Here is a 26,379-nt window from a genome sequence, read left to right as displayed (position 1 = left end):
TGTCAGCTTCCGTTAAGGCAGTGAAATCAATCAGCACTACTGAGCCTCAACACTTCTGGCCACAGCTTTTAATGATGCAAGAGATACAGTGAAGCTGCAATGACTATGCAGCTTGCATAAAAATAGCAATCTTTTCTTAATGCTCTTGCATGTATTACTGGCTGTGTCTTTTTCATCCACTCTTCAAACATAGCAAAGGCTTTTTTTCATCCAAATATAAAAAAACAACAGGTATTAAACATCAAATGCTTGTAGTGTCTGGTTTAATTGTGCATGTTGGTGCACTGATTTTCCCACAACACATATCCTAAAGCCCTCCTCGTAAATAGTAGTGGAAACTGTTTTGTACGTTAAGGCAGCCCGTGGACTAATGAGGATCAACATCTTTTACAAGGTTCAGTTGCACCACTGCAGCTGCTCGGATGTATGAAAGCAAGGAAGGAAGTGGTTACCAAGCTCATTTCTGTTTCAGCTTGAACTGACAGATTAGTCGGAAGAAGGTAGCCAGTTCACGTCCGCTCACGGAACTCTGTAAAATCATCATCTTTATGGCTTCAAGATGAAGAAAACTGATCTGATCATTGGGAATGAGTCGACATACACATTTTACAGTCCCTCTCCAGTGTGACACACACCACTCTTCACACCTCTGGTTTCCTGTAGTAACAACAGGCTTTATCGTTAATTCAGGCCAATGTATTTGCATGAGCTTTACAGCCCTGCTTTTCTCAACTCGACACTGAGTTGAAGCCTGTGTGGCGCTCATAGGGAAGTAAAAAGAGAGGAGAATTTTGGTTTTGGGCTTTGTGGTCCGGCTTCACAGCAGGAAACGACAGCCTTTGAGCAGCGTCGCAAGGACCCTGAGTTACATAAGGGAGAAAGCCCCGACAGATCTATGGCACTTTAGTTTCAGATGACAGAGGCTCAAGGCAGGGCTTCACACTGCAGTGCCAAACACAGACCCCTTTATTGTGACAAGGTACCTACCAGTGATCCTGTGGCGACAGAGGCATGATGTCCCACAGCCAGAGAGAGAAAGCAAAACAAGAGACAAAGCAAATGAATAAAGCACATGTGACACATCAAGTGAGAGGAGTTGGAGAGAGAGAGAGAAAGCGTGAACTGAGCTTTAGTTCTGGAAAGTGTTTTTCCTACAAAAGTTTCTTTCTAGCCCGTCCGCCCTGCTTACTTCTGGAATGTTCCATATTTAAAAAGTGGCTGCTCTTCCATGTCGGTTCCCTCAGTGTTCAAAAGGGAGCAGCAGATTGACAGACAAACAGAAAGTGAAGGGTAAGGCTCTCTGACAGATGGAGTTTGGGCTCGGCCTAAAGCAGCAGTCAGCAGACCTACTGTACAAAGCAGGAGTCCTCTTCTTCTTCACAGTTCCGTTCCCAAAGAACCCGACAACAGTGACTTATTTCAAGTGCAAATCCACGCCGTCAAAGGACTTGCCATTTTCACAAAAACTTCTCCCAGATCTCAGTCCTATTTTTTTTTATTTATTTTTTTTGTTAAGGAAGGCTTCGGGTCTCATACGCGAATCTCATCGTCTTCATCCTCCAGGAAAGAGGAGAAGTTGCTCTCCTCCTCTGGTGGGGCACTGAAGGTGGCGCTGTCTGTATCTCCTGCATAGGTCTGGCTGCTTGGTTTCTCATCCAGGGCAGCAGAGCCAGAGCTGGACATGGAGCAGCTGTCCAGATGTTGCAAGTGTTTGGGCCGAGTCTCGGGAGTATACTCCGGGGTGTAGGGCCCTCCGTTCTCATGGCCCAGATCGATGGAGCTGCCTGGATGCATACCGGTCTGCTGCTGCAGTTCTGCTTCTTCTTCCTCTGCTTCCATCTGCTCCTCTGCATCCTCATCTTTTTCTCTCTCCACGCTATCCTCTTCCTCACCGTGGGTGCTGAGAGGTGGCGAAGCACGACCCTCGCTACTCTTGCCTTCCTCGTAGCCGAGGTCATCATCCTCCTTCTGCATCACCTCCAGGATGTCACCCAGCATGGAGGGCCCCAGGTCGACATGGAAAGACATCACTGACTCGGCGTGCTTCATGCCACCTCCGTAGTGACGGGAGCTCTCCGGAAGCTCGGTCAGCTCACCAAAGCTTCGCTCCTCCAGCTCCAGGAAGTGAGTAGCTGCGGCTGCACCTCTCCCATCAACCTCCTCGTGCTGCTTTAAAGGGCTCGAAGACAAACTCTTTGCCACCATGCAGTCCCCTCTGTCTCCGTCACTGAGGAAGGGCAGAGACATGGCATTCTTCACATAGGTGGGTGACTCACCGGGGATCATCAGGGTGTTGTCTCTCTGCTGGTCCACTCTGGTCACCGACTGAGAGCGTTTGCTGCTTCTGAAGGTGCGAGACAGGAGGCCAGGCCTGGGAGAGCTGGGGTAGGATGTGGTCTCTGGGGGAGGTTCCCCTGAGCGGGTGCTGAGGAAGGAGGTGTCTCCAAACGCATCACCACTGCGGCCTACATGCATGGTGTGGCGGAAGTCGCCCAGTGGAGCACTGATCATCTCCCTGGTCAGGTCCATGCGTGAGCGGCGCTTGGTCTGGGAGCCAGACACTAGTTGTTTTAGGATTGGCATGGTGGCTGATTAGTAGTTTTGTTTTGCACAAAGAGGTAGTCAAAGATGCAGCCAGGCTATGAAATGAGCTTCCAAATCTTGAATATAGTCCTTGTTAGAGACCTTGGAATGAATATTGACGGTTCTCAACTGCAGTCAGCCTGGGAACCTGAAAAATGAACACAGAATAGAATAAATGTCAGCAAATTTATTTCCATTTAACTTTGCTGATAAATTTATCCTTCTATTTATATATTGAAAAAGGTAATTCCAACATTTTTACACCTGGGCTGGGGTCTAAATGACTAAAAGGTAAGAAAAGATTTGGAATTAGGCCAGTGCATCGCCTCAGCCGACAGCCACAGGACAGGCTGCAATAGCTGCAACATAATCGTTGAAAGCAACTGCAACCCCTGAAAGCACATCCACAAAAAGAGCAAGATCCTTTTTGTTTAACCAGAAACAGCCGCTCTATCACTCTCCTTAAAGGCACCAGACTCCACTGACAAAACAGTAATTTTACCTTGCAGGCCGTAGCAAAACACACTTCATTCAAACTTGACAGAAACAAAATAGAACTCACCAAAACCGCGTCGGTTACTCTTTCCACTCTTCCACCAACTATCACCCACTTGGTCAAAATAAAACCTTAATTCACAGAGTCAGACACCAAAATATCGTGAGAGGAGCGAGAGGGCGGTCAGGCATCAGAGGCAGCGGGGAAAACAGCGTGCAGAGCAGGGATGTTTTCACATGTACCGATGATCCACTGGACCAGCTCCTAAGCTTTTGTACAGCTTGGTCATTTAGACAATGTAATATGTAAAAAGAAAATAGCCTGCGTGTTTAAAACTACCAGAATTACCCGTCAAGATGTAATGCAATCAAAAAAAGAGACATGAAACCTGATCAGAAAGCACTTACTAACACAGATCTGCTCTGTCGAATCTCCATGCCAAACACATTTGCTGATGTCGAAAAGCAAATCAAATAAGCGTAACCTTTAGACACCTATCCACTGCACGACGTCCACCTCAGTGACGGCAGACTCTTCGCATTTGGCTGTTTAATCCCATCAAGTAAATAAAAACATTTCGAGGAATTTCAAACGTTCCACTAATTACTGGGAGCTGAGGCTATCAATTATGCAGCTCCGTAATGATAAGCAGCATCTCTGTGAGATGACCTCTGAAATGCACTGAAGAAAAAAAAACAAAAAAAAGATGGGGAACACCACAGGATTCTGCTTCAAAACTGCATTATAATTGAGAGCAAAACACCAACCACAGGCCGACATGAATCGGAGGAGGATGGCTGAGAGCTGCCAGGGATTTTCTGGTGGGAGGCTCAACTTTGCACAACATGCAGCATACGACCAAAACACTAATATACCAGTCACAGAAACAAAATCTATTATACAAGCATCAGAGAATAATAACAGCCCTCTCAACTGGGTATGCTATTCAACAGTCACAGAATTGCTGTTTTGACAAACGTACAGGAAATTGCGATCAGAGAAATGAGATGCGATATTCCTTTGCCATCTCTTTTTCTTTGACAGCAGCGTTGAAGCGGCGAGAGGTTTGTGACTGGCAGTCGCCGGAAAACGTGTTTCTGCATTATTGAAACGTGCAGCCCAGAGAGAGGAAACCTCACCACGGGCTGCCAGCCAGCCAGTCACTGCTGCTCCCTCGGGTGCTGTCTCATTAGCGACACATCCCAACATATAAACTGCACATACTAAGATCACGGTGGTCTGCAAAGTGAGGCGCAAGCGGTTTCTGCAGACAGACATCAGAAACACATGTGCCTCTCACATGTGGGCGGAAAGTCTCCATGGTTTTACACGTAAGCTGGCCTGAAGAAGAAAGTGCTTACCTTGCCGCCTTGACTGTGCACCTCTTTGGTTTGCACATAGCGCCGCTCTCTCTGTTTACTCACGCTACCGCTGGAAGATCATTAAAACAGTCAGCGACTTAACCTTGACTTTGGATTTCTAACAGGCAAGCCTTCAAAAGATATTTAACTCAGAGCTGTTCTTGGTAGAAGTGCCGTGGGGAGATTTCAGCTGTTTAATGTGACAGGCTTTTCAGTGCGTTGACCTCATTCTTGTGTCTCCACCCCCAGTCTTTGCCAGCTGAGCCTCTACTCCTCTTCCTGTTAATGCCCTCACCTGCTTCGGTTTCCATGGAAACACCCTCCAATAAGCAAGCAACAGCGTTTCCTGTCTGGGGCTGCAGGAGGCTTCAGGCTTCATGAAAGCATGCAACACATGGCCTCCCTCTGTGTCAACCTCGAGCTCAGACAATACACCGCTACCCCGTTCACACTCTTCATTTTTGATGTTTGCTATGTTGTTGCTCATTCACCTCATCCATGTTGCGCACATTTTTATTGATAAAAATGGAAAATCACAAAAAATATAAATGTTTCAGCACTTCCGGCAAGGAAAGAGAGGCCTCTGTATCAAGAAGAGAAAGAAGAACATTTAAGATTGCAGCATTTTTGACTGAAGCTTAGACACGATATAAAAACTTTTCATGAACTACAAATGGTTTTGTGCCAAAACACATAAACAAGGTTTTCACAGAAGCATATTTATTATTGAAGCTGTATGTCCTGATTTGTTTTTGGGGGATATAATGAGGGGAAATAATTCACACCCAGCCAAAAAACAAAGTTTTTTTTCTCTGCGCGGTTGCTTCTGGGTGGCATAAACAGATGAGGGAAAACAACCAGCGGATGAAAGAAGGGGAGATGGTGAAAGCCCGGCTCCCACTCCTCCAACTCACCACCCCCAGGCCAGGATCAATCTGAAAAGCTCAACGGTGCCCCCTTGCCAGGACTTGGGTTCTTCTTCAGCTGGATCTAAAACAGATCCGGAAGCTCAGCGCAGGCCTTCAGCAGTTACTCCAAACCCAATTCACGGCCCTGCCGTATTTATAGCTTTGTGTATCTTAGTGAAAGGGTGCGTGCATGCACGAGTGGGTGTACACGTGAATGAAAAAAGTGGAAAAGGGCCTGAGAAGGCAGCAGTTAGCGTGGGAACTACGGGGTCACGGTGGGGGGGGGATTGACTTTATAAACAGACTTTCACAACACTCGGGATCTGGCTGCAGCAGAGCCCTGCTGGAGACGCGCAACGTGGGACAGAAACAGACTGAGCAGACAAACCAAGCACATCTCATCATTTCGTTTTGGCGGCAAAATTGAGAACACACGCTGCACACTTCTCTGACCGACAGACCTTGAGCCCTTTGACTGATGTGTGATCCTGAAGACGACAGACCGGACTTGACGTGGTATTTCTCGGCTGCTGGGTAAAAAAGCAGCGGTGCATGCATGCATGCATCCGCACGGCGATAAACTCGAACGCACTGGGAACGTTTCCAAACCGCTGCCAATGCTGCTTCACTCCTCTCGTCTGTTCACATCTGCTTGCGTAAATGATATTCCAAACCCATTCCCCCAAATGTATTTATGTCATGGGAATGTAATGTTAGCTCTGTTTACGGATCACATAACTCAATTATCAATATAAATACCTAGCCTGGGTCTAAGGAGGGTTCTAAATACGCTTAAATATCATATGGTTATAGCCGCTACTTTGTGGGAAGAAAATACACACCCAATTCTTCTGAGGGAAAAGCTCAGAAATAACACAGGAAGGAGGTAAACAGAAATGGGTTCTTTTACTGAAAGGGTGAAAAGTGGAGCACTAAATCGGAATGTATTCACCCGGGAGAATTTTGTATCTCAAAGGAAACGCTGCATTCATTCCTTTGCACTGTAGAGAGATGCTGTAGAACAGGAAGTGAACAAAACAAGCTTAAGCTATGACTCAAAAATCAGTCAAGGTTTCAGGTCTCAGCTAACAGAGACAAACCGCATCAGGGGACTAAATTGACATGTTCGTGTGACATCCTGCTAAACATCAGAGAGAGAAAACTGACCCCCTGGGGAATTTGCGTGTAAGACGAGCATAACTTTTCACCTCTTGTCAATTCTCTCACGCGCGGCCGGTCAACATCAATACACAGGAGATCACTCACAGATGCGCACACACACAGACGCTCACTCTCAGACTAATGGCCCATTTGACTAATCGAGTATTGATGCGTCTTCTTTGTGCTCAATTCGTCTAGTGTGTATTCTACTGTCTGGGTGAGGGTGGCTGCTGCAGTGGTGAGGGGCTTTCTGTCTGCCTCATTTGAAGGCACTGACCTGGATGGACAACTGCATGACCTGAGGGTGAAATGACATGGGGGGGTGGGGGGGTGGGGGGTTGGGTTTGGAGAACACATGCACCCAAATCTGTGTGCAAAACAGGGACTAAAATCACCGGTTTCCTATTGGACATCTCAAACCGCTCTGCCCAGAAATTACTCCGCCTGTCAAACCATTTGCAAACACGCCATTTGCTAGTGAAAACTCTCACTCATTCCCATATGTTTAAGCCCAAGAAGCACACAGCTGGTCAGTAATACGCTAGCACACACATGTTCGAGTAATTAAGCAGACATATGGCCTCTAGAAGATAGGTATCTGCCATGCAACTCAGTTAGCAGGGCTGAATATCTCATTTAAGAAGGAGCAGCCCAAGGAAAAACAGTGGAAATCACATTATCTCTCAATCACAGAGCGAGGGAACAACAGGCACCAAGCTAATGCTGCCCTCTGAGATAAACGCTGCGATGAGAAAACACACTGTTCTAATGAAAATACAAATAAAGCCCTCCCAACTTGCATAAAAGCCAGATTTAATGGTTGCTTAATTGGCCAATTTAGAGCACTGTAAGCATCCTGCAATTTGATTACGGTGTCGTGGATTCAGATCCAGTTGCTGACCTGCAGGGTCTCTCAGGTGCCCTCCTGCCTCACCGCCCATTCTCCGTGCCATTCTCCGCTATGCAGTTCCAATACAGCGAGACAGCCGAAGGCTCATTTTGATCAAAGTGTGAATCCTCTATGGTCGAAAGAGTAAGGCAAATCCAAAATGTGCTACTGTGAAATGCCGGACGTGATGAGGAAAAGAACAGACTTTGGCTGAACTTCCTGACCAGGCGCTGTTGACACCAACCTTGACCTGTGTGTGTGTGTCTGCTTCTGTTTATCAGACTTTTACATCATAGAGCTCAGACCCTCTTTTGACAATCGATTCATCATTTGTTCGAGCAAAAACACCAAACACGGTTGTTCAAGTTTGCCCAATGTCACGATTTGCTGCTTTTCTCAGTTTTACATCAGTTAAAATGGAACATTTTGGGGTTTTAGACTCTTGATCAAGACAGCTGGAGACATCTCTTTGGCATTTTTCATTGTTTTATGGACAAACCCATCGATAATTGGTAGTTGTAATCCTGAACAATTCTAATCAGATAATCACACACACTATGTTCACCATCCTTAATCATAAATAGAGGAATGTAACACCTCAATATGAGCACAATTGCTCCAAAACTAAGAATAATGCAGGAAGGAGCAGATGAAAAGCCTGTCTGAGTGTATTTCTCAGCCACAAACAGCTAAAAAATCCTCACATGTCAGTGTTTCTGCTCTCCCCATTCATACCTGGCAAGCTGGTGTGAGGCGGTCTGTTATGCTAATGTCACACCTCGCCCAGCAGGACATTCTGCTCGGTAAGGATCAAAGCACAACAAATTGTTAGAGCTTTCCTGTTAATGAAAGCGCCTGTAGGTCTTTGAATTGGCATTCATACCAGCGAGCACTAAATCTGCAGCTATCCTGAGATCAGTGAGTGGAATATTTGAGGTAAGCAGCTTTGGCTGGAAGAACAAACTCACAAGAATTCAGCAGTGTTTAAAAATAACACAGAGTACATTGGGAATTTAACGCGCACCTAAACAGACTGTTAATTTGATGCAGCCACACACAGTGTGGCAGCTGCATTAATGGAGATACTCCTCAAACCTGAAAGCGTCAGCGGAATCATCAATAGGAAACTATAAGAGTCCCCATTAGCTGGACGAGCAGAGGGGAAAAGTGATGGACGGATGATGAGCAGGACCAGAGCAGAGACACTATAGTTTTCAAAAGAGCCTCGACAGCCAATGAAAGGGTTCCTGGCAGAGGAGACAGCCTGCAGCCAGTCAACCCGACATGTACCAGCTGACCTGTGATACCCGAGAGGAGATGACTCGTCTCTTTCACATTTACAGCCAACACAGCCTCCAGAAACAGCACTCCGTCTCTTTCTCCTCCGCTCTGATGCAACTGACAGCTTTTATTACTGACACGAACGGCGAGTGGCAGACAAGAATGCTGCGCCCCAGTTTGACACGTTCGAGAATGATGAGTGTACTCTGGGCTAAACGCGATAAACATTTTCATGGATCTAAAATTTTTGTTTTTAATTGCCACACGATACTGATATTCCCGCTCTGCGCAATCCTCTCTGATCTGGTTAAAAGTTGCACACGTGCAACTGAAACTGCAGCCAGCATGGCACGACATCAACGTCACCTGTGCGCTGGGCATGGCATCTAAAAACAAACGGAGGGAGGTGGTGGGGTGGGGGCAGACAGTGGCACCACTTCAGCAGTGTCTCAACATAATCAGAGAGACTGAGCAGAAAGCAGGTTGACACTGGCGGTGTCAACACAAGAGCATGCCAGAAATAACCACTTAACATTATTTAGAGTGTTTTTCTGTGATGAGACATGGCTAAACCCGTCCCTGCTTTCTCATTCTCACCCAGCCGGACCTGCAGGGGCAACGACAGGCTCCAGGTCATAAATCACTGCCCCTGCAGGCTTAAACTGCGTATTCATGCACAAATACCACCCTATGACATCAGCTATTAGCTCACTGCTTCCCAAAAGCACCGACTGCACGGGCGTAACAACACATGATGGAAGCGTTTCACAGAGAAACATGCTAGTGTGGTAGGGGGTGCATCCACAGGAAGGGCAGGGAGAAAATAAGGCAGTAAACCCTCCCATCTCTCCGGAAATCTACTCAGCCTGCCCTTCCTGGCCACTCGTAATGTAAACAAGGCTGTCCTCCATCATACTGTATTACCGGTGGGCTAACCAAACAAACACAGCTTCTATCTCCATCAACATACAGTTTTAATAACCTACAGGGCTGTGTGCTGGCGTTGGGGCTGTGTGTTCGACAACAGGCCTGTAAACGAAACATGTATCAGTACATGGAGAGCCTCGGGTTCAATGACATTTAATTACAAGAGAAGCCGAACACAACCGGATCTCCTGATTCATCGCTGATGACAGCTCCGACCTTGGGCCCAGGTGTGCGTGTCATCGGCCGGGACAGACCGGCCAGGTATCGCTCAAGGGCTGCAGAAGAAGAGCGAGGGTATATTTTGAAACCCTCGAGTGGAAACCCGTGCTGTTCCTCGGTGGAAAGAATGCAGGGAAATTATGGGATCTGAAGAATCTTGCTTGAAAGTGTCATAATTATAGGGCAACAAATGCGCAGGCTGGAGAGAAGCCAAAGGAGCAGCTATCAAACAGCGGAGGGCTCTTTTTGTCAAACACTTTAATTTTTTAAAAATACAAGAAACCACTCGACTTACGTATGGCAGCTGACTCACTCCTAAGTGGATAATAAGTGCACTGTACATGGGTTCTCTTTCAGTATTTAATATCCAATTAGTGGATAATATGAATCAAATAAGGGCTGCATGGTGGCGCAGCAGGTAGTGCACGTGCCTCGCAGCAAGAAGGTCGCCGGTTCAATTCCCGGGTCGGCCCTTCTGTGTGAAGTTTGCATGTTCTTCCCGTGCATGCATGGGTTCTCCCCAGGTACTCCGGCTTCCTCCCACAGACCAAAAACATGCTCATTAGGTTGATTGGTGACTCTAAAATTGCCCCAAGGTGTGAGTGTGAGTGTGAATGGTTGTTTGTTTGTGCCCTGCAATCGGCTGGTGACCGGTCCAGGGTGTACCCCGCCTCTCGTCCGTTGACAGCAGAGATAGGCTCCGGCCCCCCCGCGACCCCGAAAGGGATAAGCGGCATAGAAAATGGATGAATGGATGAATCAAATAAAATAGGCTGAATCAAAAATGGACTTTTTTGTCAAAAAACGCCCATCTTCTGGTCAGCCATCGTGACATAACAAACCCTCATCATTGTCTGCCGCTGCGCTGATATCCACTCCATCCAATATTGACAGCTCGTAACGAGGAAACGGGACGGCAGAAAAGAATAAGCACTTCCTCCAGCTCACAGCACCAACCCCTGCCTCGCGGGTCACAGTTCAGCATGCTGGATTAGAGCAGAAAACAATGCCACCAAACAAAAGGCACAGGAACAAACACGGCATTCACACACTGACATACGAGACGCCGTTAGAATTTCATGTTGGGACAACAAGGGCAAAAAGAAAGGTGGGTGGCAGCACATTAATGAACTGTTGTCTTGTGTCGCAAGTCAAACTGGAAAAACATATCCGTGAATGGTTTACTGACAGGAAAAAATAAACTTTTTGCAGGCCACTGGTAGTTCACTAACAGCAATGACAACAACCCAACATGTTACTTATGCTAAAGACCAGTCGTGTTCTCTATAATAAACCAGCAGTTCACTATAACCATCCTCGGAGGCATTCCAGGAAAAAAAATAACAGTTTATATTGGTATTTCCTGGAATGTGAAGGGGCCGGACGGGACACACACATTGCCTCAAACGAGCACACAAACTGCAGACATGTTCAAACATGGACGCAGGACTTTACACTCGCCGGCCACAAATTACACCACGAAAGTTGCACTTCAGCACCCCCGCGAAAGGATTTTCAGACGCCAATTATCTCCAAAATGAAAGTGAGGCGCGCAAGCTTGCTCACTTTTGTAAACTAAATTCTGAGCAGGTTGTGTTTCCTGGGCCGTGAGCCAGCAAATGCTGTCTACGCTGCACTGTGCCCAATAACAGAGCGCTTGGCACAGTGTCCAACGCCACACAGAGGAAAGGTAACTTTCACCTTCAGGCACTAAACACATGTCTCCTGCAGGCAATTAGATGCTTTGTAATTTAAGAGACAGAAAGTTTGAGAGAAGCAGAACCTGTGCAGGCTGGTTAAAAATGCTTTCAGGGGCACGTCTTGAGGAGAAAAGCAAACAGGCCGAGCTTAGGATGCATAAATCTTGGTGATGAGGGTTGCTCGTTTGCTGTGTCGTCAACCTAAATCCATCACAGTGTCTGGGCAGGGCAAGAGGACATCTGACAAAAGGCCTCTGCGTGTTTTGGATAAGACAGGTCAAAGGTCATATTTGAACCTGCGAGAAGAAAACAAAGCAACTCAATTTACCTCACATGCAGAGACTTCTGATAACAGTATCTCCTCAAACAACTGCTGAGGAGTTCTTATCAGCATGGCGGTGACGGAGCGCTGGCTTACAGAGCTCAGGCCCACTTTATGCCAGTCAATGAGATGCATCAGATGCCACCAGGACACCCCTGCCAAGCGAACTGGACATGGCTGCCAAGCGGACAGGCTCTGGGATACATGGGTAATGGACTGGACAAACAGAACAATCGTGCACTGCATGTTGGGTTTGCTGAAAGTGTGCAACGTGTGACTCATCTGATCATGGAAAAGCCAATGTGTGCCAACACAAGTTCCTCTACTACCAAGAGAAGACATTTCACTCACTCTTGAAGTTTGCTCAAAGGTTTCAAAATACATCAAGGCTGAGAGAAACGTGTGTTTGTACATCACACGAACTCCAGCGCAAATCAAGACGTCATCTTCACACACGCTTGGCCTAATTTTGAATATTCTGAAGCTCTTCTGTTATGAGGCCTGTGAGAGTCTTCCTCTGATGAAAGGAGCACAAGCAAACGAGAAATCAATGCATCAGTTGCAGCTTGAAAGCGTTACAGAATCAACTAATATTACGAAGAAAGGAATATTGTTGCTGAGGGGCTGCAGACAAATGAGCTCGATTCTCAATCGTCACCCACCCTCACAAAGAAACGCTTCGGAGAGTAAAAAAAATACTTCTTTCTAGGGTCCATTTGACAGCACTCAATCCGCTCTTGCGTTTCACGCTGTGCTGTGATTCGATCATATAACAATAAAGCGCTGATTCTGGGTGGGTCAATGGCAGGAGAACAATAAGCAGCTGACCACAAAAGAGTCAGCTGCCTGGCGCACCGTGCGCTCCACGCTGAATAAAGCCGACTCTGATAAATAAACACGTGAGCCGTACAAACAAATGCAACAGCATTATTATTATTATTATTATTGTCATTAATATCCTCGTTTTTTCATATGAAGTTTAAGCGCTATTGCAAACACTGAAGCGCACGCACTTACCGAGCATCCCATTCATAAAGCCGGGTGCTGCTTCACTTTTAGGCCCCCAGCAGGTTGACAATGGGGGTGCGTTCATCAACCGAGAGGAGACGCAAAACGCTCAGAGCGACTCTCGGAAATCCAAATACCTGCTTTAGCCTCTCTTTGGTTCGTGTATGTTTCTGTTGCTGTCACCGCATCCCCAGAAGCGGCGCGGCTGCTCTGGAGCGCACTCAGACAGACACTACGATGCCTCCTGCCTCGGTAGTGACTTTGAACACGCCCTCTTTACATGGCTCCTTAAAGACACAGGCTGCCTGCATGGGGGCCGCTCACACAGGCGCGCGCTCTGAAAGGCGGGGTCATCTGTGTCATGAGAGGTAATGACACAATGTGGAGAAACAAGGGGAGTGAATCGTCATAAAAGCTTAAACGTCACCGCTGCATGGTGTTTCAGTGCCATGGATATTTAAAGACTAAATAATGAAACCTCCAAACCCGTGTGTGCTGCCACTCAAGGCAGCAGTTAGGGCTGTATTTATAATGCAAATAGCAGTGTTAACCTTTTGCCAAGGTGCTGTTTATACTCAACATACTTTGCTTTCTCCCACTGAGAGGGAGAATCTGTAAAGTCATCCTCTGTGACAACACCAAACATATTCAAGAATATCCGTCTTGCAGCATCCTACATTACATTTTTGAGGAGGTGCATTGAACAATGAGACACGCCTCACTAAATTTACATGGAGAGTAGAACACACAAGCTAACAAGGCTAACAATGTTTCTTTTTGTGCAAAAAATTGAATTTTCTGCATCTTTTTGCATCTTAAATCTGGTACAATTACAGTTAGGCAATGAGGATTTCATATGTCAGTGGGATTAAAGTGAAAGTATGGAATTTAAAAATAGCTTTTAAAGTCACAAACTCCAAACTTTAGTCAAATTATTCACACTTTGAGAACAGATGGTCAAAAGCTTTTGTGGATTTCTCCCATTCTGTGATCACTAAAGGCTTTTTTGAGTGAGTGAAGCTTTTTTATTTTGACCTTGTGTATTCCAGGATGATCAGCTGCCCTCTGCCATTGACTGCTCATTAGTACCTTTTGCAATGGAAATGAGAGGGAAGCAGCCACAGTACACCCCAAAGCTGCGCTTGAGCTCAGGGGAAAGGAATGTGTGAATGGTTGATAATTATTAAAGGGCAAATGTCAGTCTCCTCCACTACCTGGACGGAATAACTATTCACCTTTGTCTTTCACAGCCGTTTCTCAGCCTATCTACCAAAGCTATTCTTGAAAATCTCAGCTCTGAGTTGCATGGAGAGTATCCATCACACACATTCAAAAGTTATTTCCTGCCTTTGGCTATGTTCCCAGTATGCTCTGTCCCTCCAGCTGATGGGAGAACAGGGCCCTTTATGGTGAGAACTTGACTGCAGTGGCCTTTTGTCCAGACGCAAGCTGTGCTCACATTTTCATAAGTTGCTTTTTATTACATACTCACGCCGCAAAAGTATGAATTCTAACACTCTTATCTGGCATAAGCTTAAAATGAACATGAAACTTGTGTTTAGGTGCTCCAGCCTCCAGTCTCCTACTGTTGCAGCTTTGTGTATTGCATTGGCATCTTTGACGTCTTTGTTCAGTGGTACATCAGCACAGCAGAGCACTGCAGTTTGTACAGGGGTGTCTCAGCCTTTGTCGTACCCTTTGTTAAGGTTTGATGTTTCTGAACCTGTCAAAAAGTCCACTCTCAGTTATGGCATTGTGGACATTCAGGAGCATCTTAAGCTGTCTGGCTTCTCTGTTTTTACCATCTGCTGTGCAGTGACGCTCAGAGCATCAGATGTTGAGGTTTCCCCCAGATTGTACATGGGACCCCTTTAACCTTCCAGTATCTCTTCAGCATGGCTGTTGTGATGCCGGCAGATCAGATGAGGAGCTGTGCAGAGGGATCTTGGAATGGATCAAATGTGACTGGTACGTTGTCAATTGTGTTTTTTTTTTGTTATTTTATAGTGAAGGGTGAAAAATAGGTCCTGGCTTCACAGCTAGGCCTAAAAGCATACAAGATACGACTGCTTTGTGGATGACAATTGCTTTATGTAAGGACAGATACCATGGCAAAGGTCTATCAGCCTATCTATCTGCCTCGCAGAGAAGAAGAAGAACCTATAATCCAATCCATTCAAGGGCTTTGCCCGTGCTCCCAAAACTAACATTAAGATGAATAAGATCAGTTTCACTGATTGCTATGAAGGAGTCTGAACAGACTGACTAATGTGCCACACTTGTGTGTCTGTGAGATGAAATACCTCAAACTGAAGGACAAAATCCTTTGATCGTCAAAACTTTTTAAAACATGCAACGTCCAATTTCCCCCTGTGCCATCCATCGTGATTTTGTCCTAATTTTGGAGTCACCAGTCAAGTTGTGTTAGCTGTGTTGCAAATGCGCTCTGATGCACCCCAGCAAGCGCAGTCAGAATTAGGACGCGGTCTGTATAAGCCGGTCCCATGAGGAGATACTGAACTGAAACGTAAAAAATGTAAGAGATTTGTTGATAAGGAGCCATGTCTGTGTGTGTGTGTGTGTGTGTGTGTGTGTGTGTGTGTGTGTGTGTGTGTGTGTGTGTGTGTGTGTGTGAACAGAAGATTTATCTGTGTGTCTTCTTGCAGTGAATTGGCAGAAGGTGGAAAATAGTCACGGTGGCGTCGAGTGTGAAGAATTACCATAATTCTGAGTTACAAAATAGAATTATTTAAAACGTTACAAAGCAATATGTCATATTTAGTTTTTAAAACTGAGCTTTAGTTTTCCTGCAGAAACAAGTTGGGCCATGAAATATACATGAGATGTGATGTGGCTGATTTCTCCTCATCACTTTCAGACCTTATGCGGGGGAACGTAATGATTTGCATAATGATCAATTATCCATATGTGATGGCCCATCCACTTTTGCAGATTTATCTGTCAGTGTCATTTACACTGACATTTTTTTCTGTTAGAGCTTTTGATGGGGAAAATAAAGATGTTCCAACTATCTGTACCCTTGACATGACATTTCTTTTCCCATTTGCCTTGCTTAAGATCAATGTTTTCCGGCCTGAAATAAGGAGATTACCCAGGCGCACTCTCCCACCCTCCCCCAGCCTTTCAGCATGCTTGCACCGGATCAGGTTCTTCTTCAAATTCTTCCTTGTAACTCATGCTCTTGTGCATCCCAATTATGTCTCTGTTGTGGCTGAGAGAATCAGGTCATTTCTGCACTGTAGGATCAAGTGTCACCTACACTCACTTTGTCTCACAGACCATGAAAATAGGTCTGACTGTCAGTGTAAAATAGCCGTCTGCAGGCTTTGATATGGTTTCTATTTTCTTTAAACCCCTCCACTGTTTTTAAGATTTACCACTTGCTTTATTTGCCGGTAGATATTATTCCTTTATATTGTAAAATATTCAGATAAGCCATGAAGAAAAAGCCATTACAAAATAGAATAATTTATTTTTGAGAGCTACCATGAATAGGTCCATAATGTTTCCTTTATGATGTATACAGTGATGTTCACATTGGAAATTTGACAGATGATATTTTGGACCGACTGTCTAAGTTTATACACTATGGGTCCACCTCCAGCACAGCAATGTCCCATTCAACTTTTAAAGTAAAGATCCAGCATATACAAAAGTCTTGTAGAAAACATCTCATCATGACATAATGTATCCGTATGTACTGTGAGCATAAAACACATTTTCAGTCATCGTACCGATGCCATGTTACACTGTAACATGTTGAACACACATAATCTCACATCCGCGGTGATGCATTTCATGTACAATGCATGCATCCTGTCATTGTCCATCGTTAAGTAAAGCTTCTTAAATACACACAGATGCACAGTTAAGCTCCTCTCCAGCCTCTTCCATAAACAGAGATTGAAATACATAATATCAGCTGTCTCATTTTGGATTTTCACTGTCTGTAAGTGACCAATTTCATGCTGTCTTTTTTTTATAGTGCTATCAAGAAAACACATTCTTTAAAAAAAGAAAATTAGAGCTTTCAGTTTAGTCAAAGTTGTGAAAAATAACATGCCGGTCTCTCTCTTACATTGGTAAACCTGAAGCAAACCTTCTTTGCAAACTCATCATGTTCTTTATACCGCAAAGACAATTATTCCTGTACTTCTTTGACAGCTATTAATAGCACAGTGTTGTGATGTGATTGCGATGGGGTAATATCATTTGAACCAAGAAGATTTGTGCTTTTGGTCCTCAGTCGTATTCTGTGAATAACGTAAAAGCGAACAGATGCACATTAAGAAAGTGTTCTTAGCTTGTATATCTACTGACATGAGTACCAGTGCACAATCAACACATTCCCCAGACTACTATAAAGGTGCCACAATGCTTTAATGTGATTCATAACATTGTCACTAGCGATGTTCTGAAAATGTTTAGCTTGAAGCTGATTGATATAAATATCTGGTAAACAATATGAGACAAGTACATATAATTAACACATAATGCAGTTCCAACAATGATTAGGCAGAGTGAGAAAGTCGAAGGCAGCCGAGGGCCACAGTGACCTCTGGCGCCTCTCTCCAAGTCCGAGTCTATTCCTCACAATAAGTTTTGTCCTTTGTCCAAACATCACATTATTCCATCAGAGTTGGTTTTTCCATTGTACAGTCTCAGCAAGCCAAGTGGTCCATACTCTATATGGTTCTATGTGGTTGTTTTTCCATAAAGCTCTCATATTAAACAATAATACAGTGTTTTTAAAACAAGGCGTTCTTTTTTCAGAACCTCAGGTTCTGTTCTCCCTTGTTTACATGGTTGTACCTTCAAATAAATTCACTTAAGCAACGCATAAAAACTTTCAAATGATTGTCTTTTCATAAAATACAGACCACATGAGATTAACCAACCATACGCGCTGCACACAATCATACACACACACACTCTTCACAGAGGAGAAAACGCAATTCAAGATGCCTGCAATGCTTAATATTTAGCAACAACTCTGTCAGTGAGACAGAAAATAAAAGATAAAAAAAAAAAAAAGAGCAAAATACAAATAAACCAACAACAACAAAATCAAAGACTCGTCCTCAGGGTCCTGTTGTTATTGGAAGGAGAGCTGTGTGTCAAACAAAAGAGGAGAAGCCAGCGGTAGGGGCCTGCGCGGCACAGCCCAGGCTGCTGGGGGGTCGGTAGAGGGTGCTGTGCTGGCTAGGGGGTTCGGAGGACAGCAGGGAAGGGGTGGGAGTCCGGCTTCCCTTAGACCTGAACAGAGTGCCCTGGCCCTGGCACTGGGGCTGTGGGGACGGGGCGCTCTGGGGGAGGAGAGGGGGCAGGGGGGGCACGGGTGGCGGGTGCTGCCGTGACTCCTGCTCCACCAGGGGCTCGGGCTGGGAGTAGCCATACGCCGGCGGACGAGAGACGCCCTTCTGCTGCCGCCGCCAGGAGTTGTAGTAGGTGGGGTCGCTGATGTAGTGGTTGACAAAGGAGTGGGTCTTCTGTCGGCTCTGATCCATCTCATATTCGCTGTCGCTGCCCTGCGAGCCAATCGGGAGAAAGAGTTAGAAGAAAAGTTTGAAGAGAGTGAGATCACTAAAGGGACGGTGTTGGCTGCAGAGATTAATGACAACTAACGCTAATACAGCGTCCCTACAGTCAAACCACACAATACTGAGTCAGAACACAGCAGGATACATATACTGAGAGACAAGCGGAAATCTATTTATCCAAGTGCAATTCTACAGAGCACATAATCACGTCTATTGCGCCTTGTTCACACACAGGAGCTCACCCGCAGCTCTGCGGAGCACAGATGTGATAAGTGTACAAAAGCGAGTCCTGGAATTGGACAGAGACAATGTTTACAGGATTAATTTGCTTTTGTCATAATATGAAGCCATCAGTCTTGGAGGTTGCTTGTAAAATGTTTGCGTGGGTGAATTCTGTCACATTTCCAGTAGACTGAACTGGCTGAGAGACGCAATTGCAAAAAAAAAAAAAAAAGAAAGAGCAAATTGCTCTCACAGAAAACATAACACACTTGGCACATTTGTGTGCCTGACAAGTGCCTGCCCATCTACTGCTCTATTGAGACACTGCAGCTTAACAGATGTTGAAGCACCATTTATTTGCACAAGTGGCAGGTAAACAGTGGGAGGCTATGCGGAGGAAAAGAATAACACCAGTTTGTGTCTCCCGCGAGAGCAGTGTTTGTTCAAACCGGGTTGAACAATGTTTTGACTGTGCAGGTACCAGATAAATTGGCCTGCGAGTGTGGGAAGACAGATGTTCGCGATCTGCCACAATCAGCATCTCCGCCTTTTTGCCTCATCACTTCTAACCTCCCTGCCTCTTCATCAGACCTCCCTATTCCACACACACACACGCACATACTGTGCCGTTCATATCATCACATGACAAGCTGCAGCCCAGATTAACGCAACATTTCCTGTTTGAGGGGAATTAATTAGATGTGAAGACATCGCAAGACGCACGGGACATGAGAATCAGCCCCCTGCTTCCTTCCCGTGAGAGAAATCAGTACGAAAAACTCAAATCCAGAGATGTCAGCCATGACTGGCCTATGCTAACAAAGGACATTTAATTTTGAGGCTATCCACTTGAGTCAAATTGTTGTTTACCCTCTGAAATTTGGCTCCATAATTAGACAGCAGTCTAGTTTTGCATTGTGAGTGGGATAGAAGGAAAAGAAAGTGGAATGAGAGAGTATTTTTGAGTTTGGAAAGGTCTTTGCCATGGAGGACTTTCTCCCTTCAAACAGTTGAATTTTACTCTTTAATTCAAGTTCACTGCCTATTCCAGACCCGGAGGACCAGACATGGGCTGCAAGCCAGAACTGCCGCTTACCTGAGAGTCAGATATCTCAGAGGGTTTCTCGGTCAGACTGCTGCTCTCTGCTGGGATCAGGTCATTGTACTTAGTGCTGACATCTTCATCCGAGTAGTGCAGACTTCCAGGACTGGGCCTTGGCGGAGACCTGGACGGATGGAGAAACGGAGACAGAGAAAGAGTGTCTGTGAGAGAGAGAAAGAAAACTCAGAAACTGAGAGAGAGCAAATGGTTTTATATGAATTTCATCATCATATTTCCCTTTGAGATTCTTCTTTGAGAAAACATTTGAGTAAACACTGAAACGCTTGATCATTCCAGTGACTGACATCGTTCAGATGACTAATGAAAGGCTGCAAAATAGTTCTGAAAATGAAGAGGCTTCACATCCCACAGAGGGATCAACATGCACAGAAGCAGCGCAGGTTCGTCGACTATGAAAATGATATCTTAGTTCAGACAGGCCCAGAACGGGTTATATGGAAGCCACTAATACACAAAGCAGGGAAGAGATTATAATTGGTTTAATTCTTTGACTGTTTCCTTCTGATCTTTGCAAGGTGTCAGGTTAGAGTTCTGCATGAGCTCAGATGCACAAACATGATCCTGTGCAAAAACAGATGAGCATCCTCATGAAAAGATTCTTTGCGGTGATTAGAGACGAATGATGTATGGTTTGAGTCAGTCAGGGATTTAGACCTCCTGCAGAAAAGCTGCCCAACTAAGCATGGCCCTGAGCTCAGTAAAGTATTATAAAGTTCTTTTATGAGCGCAGGTCAAGTAAAAAGAACCCCACGCTTCTTTTCGGGCTCCGGTCATTAAGCCCATAAAGTGAAGCGCAGAAAAACATCTGTGCGGACAAGCATTTTTCTTCCTCTACAGTAATGACTACTGCTGCGTTCAAGGTCTGCTGAGACTGAATTGGACGGTCAGAGGGCCAAAACTGGACCACTACCCCTCACATCACTGAGCTACATCAATGGGCTCAGTATGTAACTCAGGCTAACAGAGCATTAAGAGAAGAGATGAGGAAAAAAAGACTAACACATTATATAACCTAGGAATGGCATGAAAATAAATGTTTAAATGGTCTGAAATGGAAAACGTTGTACGTGGGGGCAGAAGAGACAAGCATCAAACGCTGCGATGTCAAGTGTAATATTAAGGCATAAAGCAGACAACCTTGACGAGCTCTCAAATGAAAATTAATATGTACTGAGAAATATGCGGGAGCTAAATCACTGGAAATGCCAAGAACTGGAGGCTTAAGACACAACATGACAACGGCCATGAAAGGGTTGACACAACAAAGGGACATCTCCTCTGGGTTAAAGGGGATGACGTGAGTGGGCGGACTGTGGAAGAAAAAAAAGAAAAGGAAAACATCCACTTAGAATTCAGGTTGAGTCAGACATTAAAAAGATGAGGCCACATGAGCGTATGGGAGGAGCGATGGATCCCGCTCCCGATCACACTCCGAAATGCTGCCAGTGAGCGTTGAATTATTTAGGAGTACTGTATTTTTCCCCTTGCCTTATCTGTCTTAATTCATCCCTCTTCCCCTCATCCTTTCAAATATCCCGTAGGGAACCCTCCCACTCTTCCTCCTTAGTCCACAGATCATTAGCAAAGAGTACGTTACCAGATTGGAGCTCTTCAAAGAGCGGGAGAAACTCAAGACCCTTTGATCCCCCTCTTGGCCTCCTTGGTCAAGGAGAAAACAGCACAGATTCAGCTGCCCTTAACGCAGCCCTTCTAGCACATTCCACCATAATGTGCACATCGATGTGTAAGAAAACATCTTTTTTTGTTGTGACAAGAAGCAGACTCTGAACTCCCATCCTCCCCAACACACCACATCACCATCCATCCAGTCCCTAAACGTGTAAGTGACCCATGCCCCGACACAGAACATTCCCTTTGCTTTACTGCAGAGTTTGTGAAATTCCTCTTATCTAATGTTTACCTAAACATTGCAAAGAGCCAGCTGCCAAAGTCCTGCTGACGGCTAGAAGGACGTGCTCATACCGACGGTGCTGCACTTTATGTTGAGAAAGCTCTAACAGCACTGCACTCGAGAGAAACTCCGGGCTGAGGGCCAGAGGAAAACGGCCGGCTCTGACCCATAAGCGCCCTTTGTCTAAAGCGGTGATGGACAGACAAAGAGCACACGCAGAAGCTCATGAATGCTAATTAGCTGGTATTGTGCTGTCGCCTTTCTATAAATTGTTGCTCCACACAAACACTGAATATCAACGAGGGGAGCGGAAGGAGGCTCAAATCAGCAGCTGGGCTTCTCGAGCCTCAGCCTTGTTCTCTCAGGACTGACAGGCTATTGTGAGGGAAGAGGGGAACACATAACGCTACATTATTAATTCCTGTCAGTATCATGAGTAACACTCTGAATAGCAAGAGGAAACTCAGACAAGACTGAGTTAACAATATGCCTGAGAGCACGCAGGAAATGAATGGTTTCGACGGTATGACTGATGGCACGCTTGCTGCGGTTGTGACTGACCGTGTGTAGATGCCGTTCTTGCGGCAAAAGGAGTTTTTCACGGAGAGGCGTCTGTTGTTGAGCTCCAGGGCCGGGAAGCGTCCCTCATCCAGGCGCACCATCTCTCCGTGGGTCAGAGGCAGAGCCGTGCAGTTGGAGTGGTTGCCTGGACAGGGGTATGAGGACAACACTGTGGGTTGTGGAGTGAAACAAGTGATCCTCAGTCAAATCTAGATTTAATTTCAGTCTTAAGGATTAGCTGAACACATCACAATAAAGCTCAAGCACAAGGCTTGAACTTGCACACAGTCAATTTACGACAGAAGTAAAAATGCTGATTCTGTATATCATCCATCTGTCGGTCAGGCGACTGTCCAGCTCTGGCTTCTCGTAAAACAAACAGCCAGATCAGCTTCATGGCTGAGAAAATTGGGGAGGGCTTGAGAGGGGCTAAAAAGTCTTCTTTGTGTCCCGACACAAACACAGTCCTTGTCTGAAGTGGTCTTCCCAACTCTGTTTACTGACCCTGCTAACCCGGACACCATGCTAAAGGCTGACCAAGCTAAAAAGTCACAAGCCCCCCCCAAAAAAATCTCCCACCTCTCTCTCCTCTAGCTGCTCCAAGCTGCTGGCTGACTAGACCAAGTCTAAAAAAATTAGCCGCTGATGCCCTCACTGTGATTACTCGCCAACCATAATGTGAAGTATTAACAGTAAGTCTACTAATATTGATTAACTTCCCCTACCTCATGTTTTTGGGATTGAAAATAGAAACGCTGATGAAGAGTTTCTTCTAGCAGCAATGTCACCTGGGATAATTCACAACCATGAAAATTGGCTTCTTGCTACAGTGCTGTAGTTATATAATTACCCTGAGTCTGACTAATGACCTGAGCATTAAAGCAGTGCCGAGCCATTTATCCCAGTATTGATCCTCACTGCAGTTAAACATGAACAATAATGTTTATTCACCTGCCTATTTCAGCTCTTTCACCGGTAACCTTTACTCTCATCTTTCCCCTGTCAGCCAAACAATGCTGATGAAATCTAGGTAATTTGTCTAATTGTGCGAGCCTTCGCACTCCCGTTTCCAAAAATAGACTTCGGATGTTCAGTCGTTAAAATGCACTTCTCAGCAGGGCTGTCCGAGAGGCAGACAAACTCCAGTCGATAGCTTAAGTTGCAGCAACGGACAGAGAAACTGAGGCATGGGCAGCGAGTTTAGCAGACAGTCGCGCTTCTTACCTGAATCTGCTTTCTTGGTGTACTTTTTACTCTGGCCTCGGATGATGAGGATAAAAACAAGGAGGAGGATGAAGATGAGGCCCACCAAAGCGATCACGACCAGGAACCACCACTCTTCATAGAACGGAGACACTTTCTGGGCTGAAGTCATGACATATAACAGACATTAATAAACAAGGAAGAGCCAAACTGGCATTGTTTTCTGAACATGATTTTTCCATTTAAAGTACCTGATATAGAGGGGGAGGGGGCGCTGGGTGACCCGTAGCCATAGTCATTGACCGCAATTACTCGAAAATCATAGGTGACGCCTTCCCGTAGCATGTCCAGGTTAAGTGTGTAGGACGTCACTTCTTTAGGAATGTCTTTGATGAGGATGTCCCACAACCCTTCATCTAAAGGCAAGACGAGGAAATATGTGAATAAATTGACAATCAAAGCTGTAGTCACTGTGTCGAGGCGCTGGAAACCCAAAACCTGCTCCTGTACGTGACTCACCAGAGGGTCTGGCCTCGATGACGTAACGAGTGATGGGTGCACGGCCTTGGTCTCCGCTGGTCCAATGCAATGTGAGGGCAGTGCCATACCGAGAAATGAAGGGTTCTCCAGGAGGGCCTGGGGCTCCTTCAGAGGAGAAAAATGGTGGATAGTTAGAAAAAACTGACTCTATCAGCAAAGAAGGCACTCTACAAGATTATCATTGACACAAAGCAGTAACACGTCCCAGATTTAGAGAGTCCCACCTTCTCCGGGCCCAGTCGTGATGTTGGCCTCTACTTCAGGACCATAAGTGAGTGTTTTGGCCCGGATGCGGAAGTTATAGGTGACACCATCAGCCAGGTCTTTGATCTTCATCCACAGGGGAGCACTGCCCTTCACATCTACTGTCACTATCTTACTGACACCTGGAGTGCGAGGAGAGGAGTCTGTACAGAAAACACTAAGACTCTAGATGCTGCTTTCTACAAGCGACAAATAGCCAAGCTTTGTGCATGTGAACAGACACACACACTCACACAGAGTCAGTTAGAAGACAGACTCAGACTATCAGAGACATGCATTTTTGCATAAATAGCAGAAAAGGTCTATTATTCCAGCAGCCCTCTAGATATCCAGATAGGAAGAGACACTAGGACCTTTTTGTAATAGACTTTTTATAATATTCCCCGTCTTTACTGCTCTGTTCGGCTTTGCTCTGGGTCCATTAGTGGATAGCTGAGGGACCACAGCAGCCCCAGCTCAGCATTCCATCTCTGCTCCCAATTACTTGACAATCTGGTCCAGGCAACCACACTTAGCCAGCTATTAGCCATGTTTCTCTCAGTGAGAGAAGGAGTTGTGAAGTCTCACCAGAGCATTCCAACATATTCCTTTATCAGCCGTGCCATATATGTTACTGCAGGGCCTATACTCATCTGTAACAGATTAGAGCATGAGCTTAAGCAGCGTGAGTTAAAAAAGAATATGGTAAGGCAAGGGGTTGTAAATCACTGTCTGCGAAAGCCAGCTGAGGAATGTCAAGACATGGCAGGGTTATTAGGCTCCAGACAGAGTTTCTCACCATCTACAGGAGTGCAGGGCTCATAAACCAGCCGGTAACCCTCAATGATGCCGTTGGCCTGCTTGGGCTCTCCCCAGGACACGTTGACCGAAGTGGTGGTCAGCTCGCTGAAGTGGATGAAGCTGGGAGCGCTCGGCGCTGTTGGTGAAGAATGAAAGAGAAGAGGTGACAACAGCCGGATCTCTTCACAGCGCTGAGACGACACACTACATGCTGCAAAACTGCAATGCAGTGCAGCAAAACATTTGTAAATTCTCAGTGACATTGTTAGACTTCTGTAATTAAAGCACAAACTGGGACACACATAAATAAGAAAAAATAAATAACTAAACTCATTATTTATTTAGAATACTTATACAGCAAGCAATCTGAATGTCACCAATACTTATTTCATTAATTCTTGACACTCCTCTCCAGTTTTCACCAGCCAGAGTAATAATTTAGCACATTTCCGACTAGTTAAGTTGCTTTTGTTGCAGCTTCTTTCCCCATTTGTTCCTAACTCTCAAGACATTTGGGCAAATTGGCAACAAAAACAACACTGGACCAGAGCAACAGAGGGACATCCAAAGGCAGAACTCATAAAGTCTGCAGCAGGCAATTTGACATACTTAGAAAAAGAAAAAAAATCATGCTATGAAACACAAATACGAGAAGATTTTAGAATGAAAGTTTCATTGTTGAATACGATGTTTTGTGCATGTAAAAACGGGTACCCTGGTGCACAGCGCGTTTAAGCAAATGAGTCACTAAAAAGCAAACTCCAAGTTGACAAAAGAGTCCGTAAAATCACACTGCGACCTTGAAAGAGAGCCGTGAGAATTCTGCCTGCTGACTCAACTCAGATCCAGCTAAGTGTCAGGATTTCGCCACAATTCTGCATTAAATTCACAAAAGCTTGTGTTGGCTCACTTCCCAGTACCCTGTGGTGCAGAGAGCCAAAATTCCTGCCTGTGTTTTTAAGTTCTCAGCACTTTGTACCCCTCGCCAATGTCACAGCCTTCAAGGGGGCGGAAAAGACAAGAGAAATTTATACTGTAAACCATTTTTGTGCTGAAACCGCAGAGGAGGGACTCTCGCTAGCTGGTAAACACAGACGTCTTTGTGCAGTAGCGGCCAAAAAACTAATCTACATGTGTCCCCCGCACTCCGCATTCAGTGCTCTGCCGCTGTCATTAGGCTTCCACCCCCATGACTTGTCCTGGAGGAGGTGCCAAGGAGACTCTGATCTCTTAAGTTGTATCCCACAGGACGGAGCTAAACTCTTGCGTGAAAGTGTTCTATTTCTTGGTGAACAGGAGCCGGTCTTACATTATTTGTCTTAAAGCTGCAGTACTTCAGCTCCAGATGGAGTTTGTGT

The 26,379-nt window shown here is 45.5% G+C and overlaps 2 protein-coding genes across 4 annotated transcripts in view; both read right to left on the bottom strand.

Annotated features, from left to right (window-relative positions):
* Positions 1-325: 325 nt before the first annotated feature.
* cdc42ep4a (CDC42 effector protein (Rho GTPase binding) 4a) lies at positions 326-13,091 on the bottom strand. 2 transcript variants are annotated; one of them, XM_070982045.1, is made up of 2 exons: positions 12,865-13,091; positions 326-2,731 (listed from the first exon to the last, which is right to left on the bottom strand). In XM_070982045.1, the coding sequence occupies exon 2, from the start codon at positions 2,581-2,583 to the stop codon at positions 1,531-1,533; it is 1,053 nt and encodes a 350-aa protein (XP_070838146.1). In that variant the 5' UTR covers positions 2,584-2,731; positions 12,865-13,091; the 3' UTR covers positions 326-1,530. The 2 variants fall into 2 exon arrangements, with proteins under 2 accessions (XP_070838146.1, XP_070838147.1); XM_070982046.1 differs by lacking the exon at positions 12,865-13,091 and adding an exon at positions 4,441-4,594.
* Positions 13,092-16,328: 3,237 nt separating this feature from the next.
* Positions 16,329-26,379, bottom strand: part of sdk2a (sidekick cell adhesion molecule 2a) — an 81,697-nt gene continuing 71,646 nt past the window's right edge. The window contains exons 38-45 of one of the 2 annotated variants that reach the window (XM_070981815.1): positions 25,020-25,157; positions 24,202-24,384; positions 23,957-24,082; positions 23,689-23,853; positions 23,459-23,599; positions 22,235-22,379; positions 19,735-19,864; positions 16,329-18,404 (exon numbers count right to left, since the gene is read on the bottom strand). In XM_070981815.1, the coding sequence (XP_070837916.1) occupies positions 17,994-18,404; positions 19,735-19,864; positions 22,235-22,379; positions 23,459-23,599; positions 23,689-23,853; positions 23,957-24,082; positions 24,202-24,384; positions 25,020-25,157 (1,439 nt within the window). In that variant the 3' untranslated portion in view covers positions 16,329-17,993. The remainder of the gene's footprint in view (positions 18,405-19,734; positions 19,865-22,234; positions 22,380-23,458; positions 23,600-23,688; positions 23,854-23,956; positions 24,083-24,201; positions 24,385-25,019; positions 25,158-26,379) is intronic. The other variant, XM_070981816.1, reaches the window with a different exon arrangement.

Source organism: Chaetodon trifascialis, chromosome 15 (assembly GCF_039877785.1).
Source record: "Chaetodon trifascialis isolate fChaTrf1 chromosome 15, fChaTrf1.hap1, whole genome shotgun sequence".
NCBI classification, from domain to species: Eukaryota; Metazoa; Chordata; class Actinopteri; order Chaetodontiformes; family Chaetodontidae; genus Chaetodon; species Chaetodon trifascialis.
The sequence above is the reverse complement of the archived record's forward strand: the minus strand, read 5'-3'. Positions and strand labels throughout refer to the sequence as shown.

Coding starts and splice junctions, on each gene's coding strand:
- cdc42ep4a (XM_070982045.1), bottom strand. CDS start 2,583: ATGCCAATCCTAAAACAACTAGTGTCTGGCTCCCAGACCAAGCGCCGC.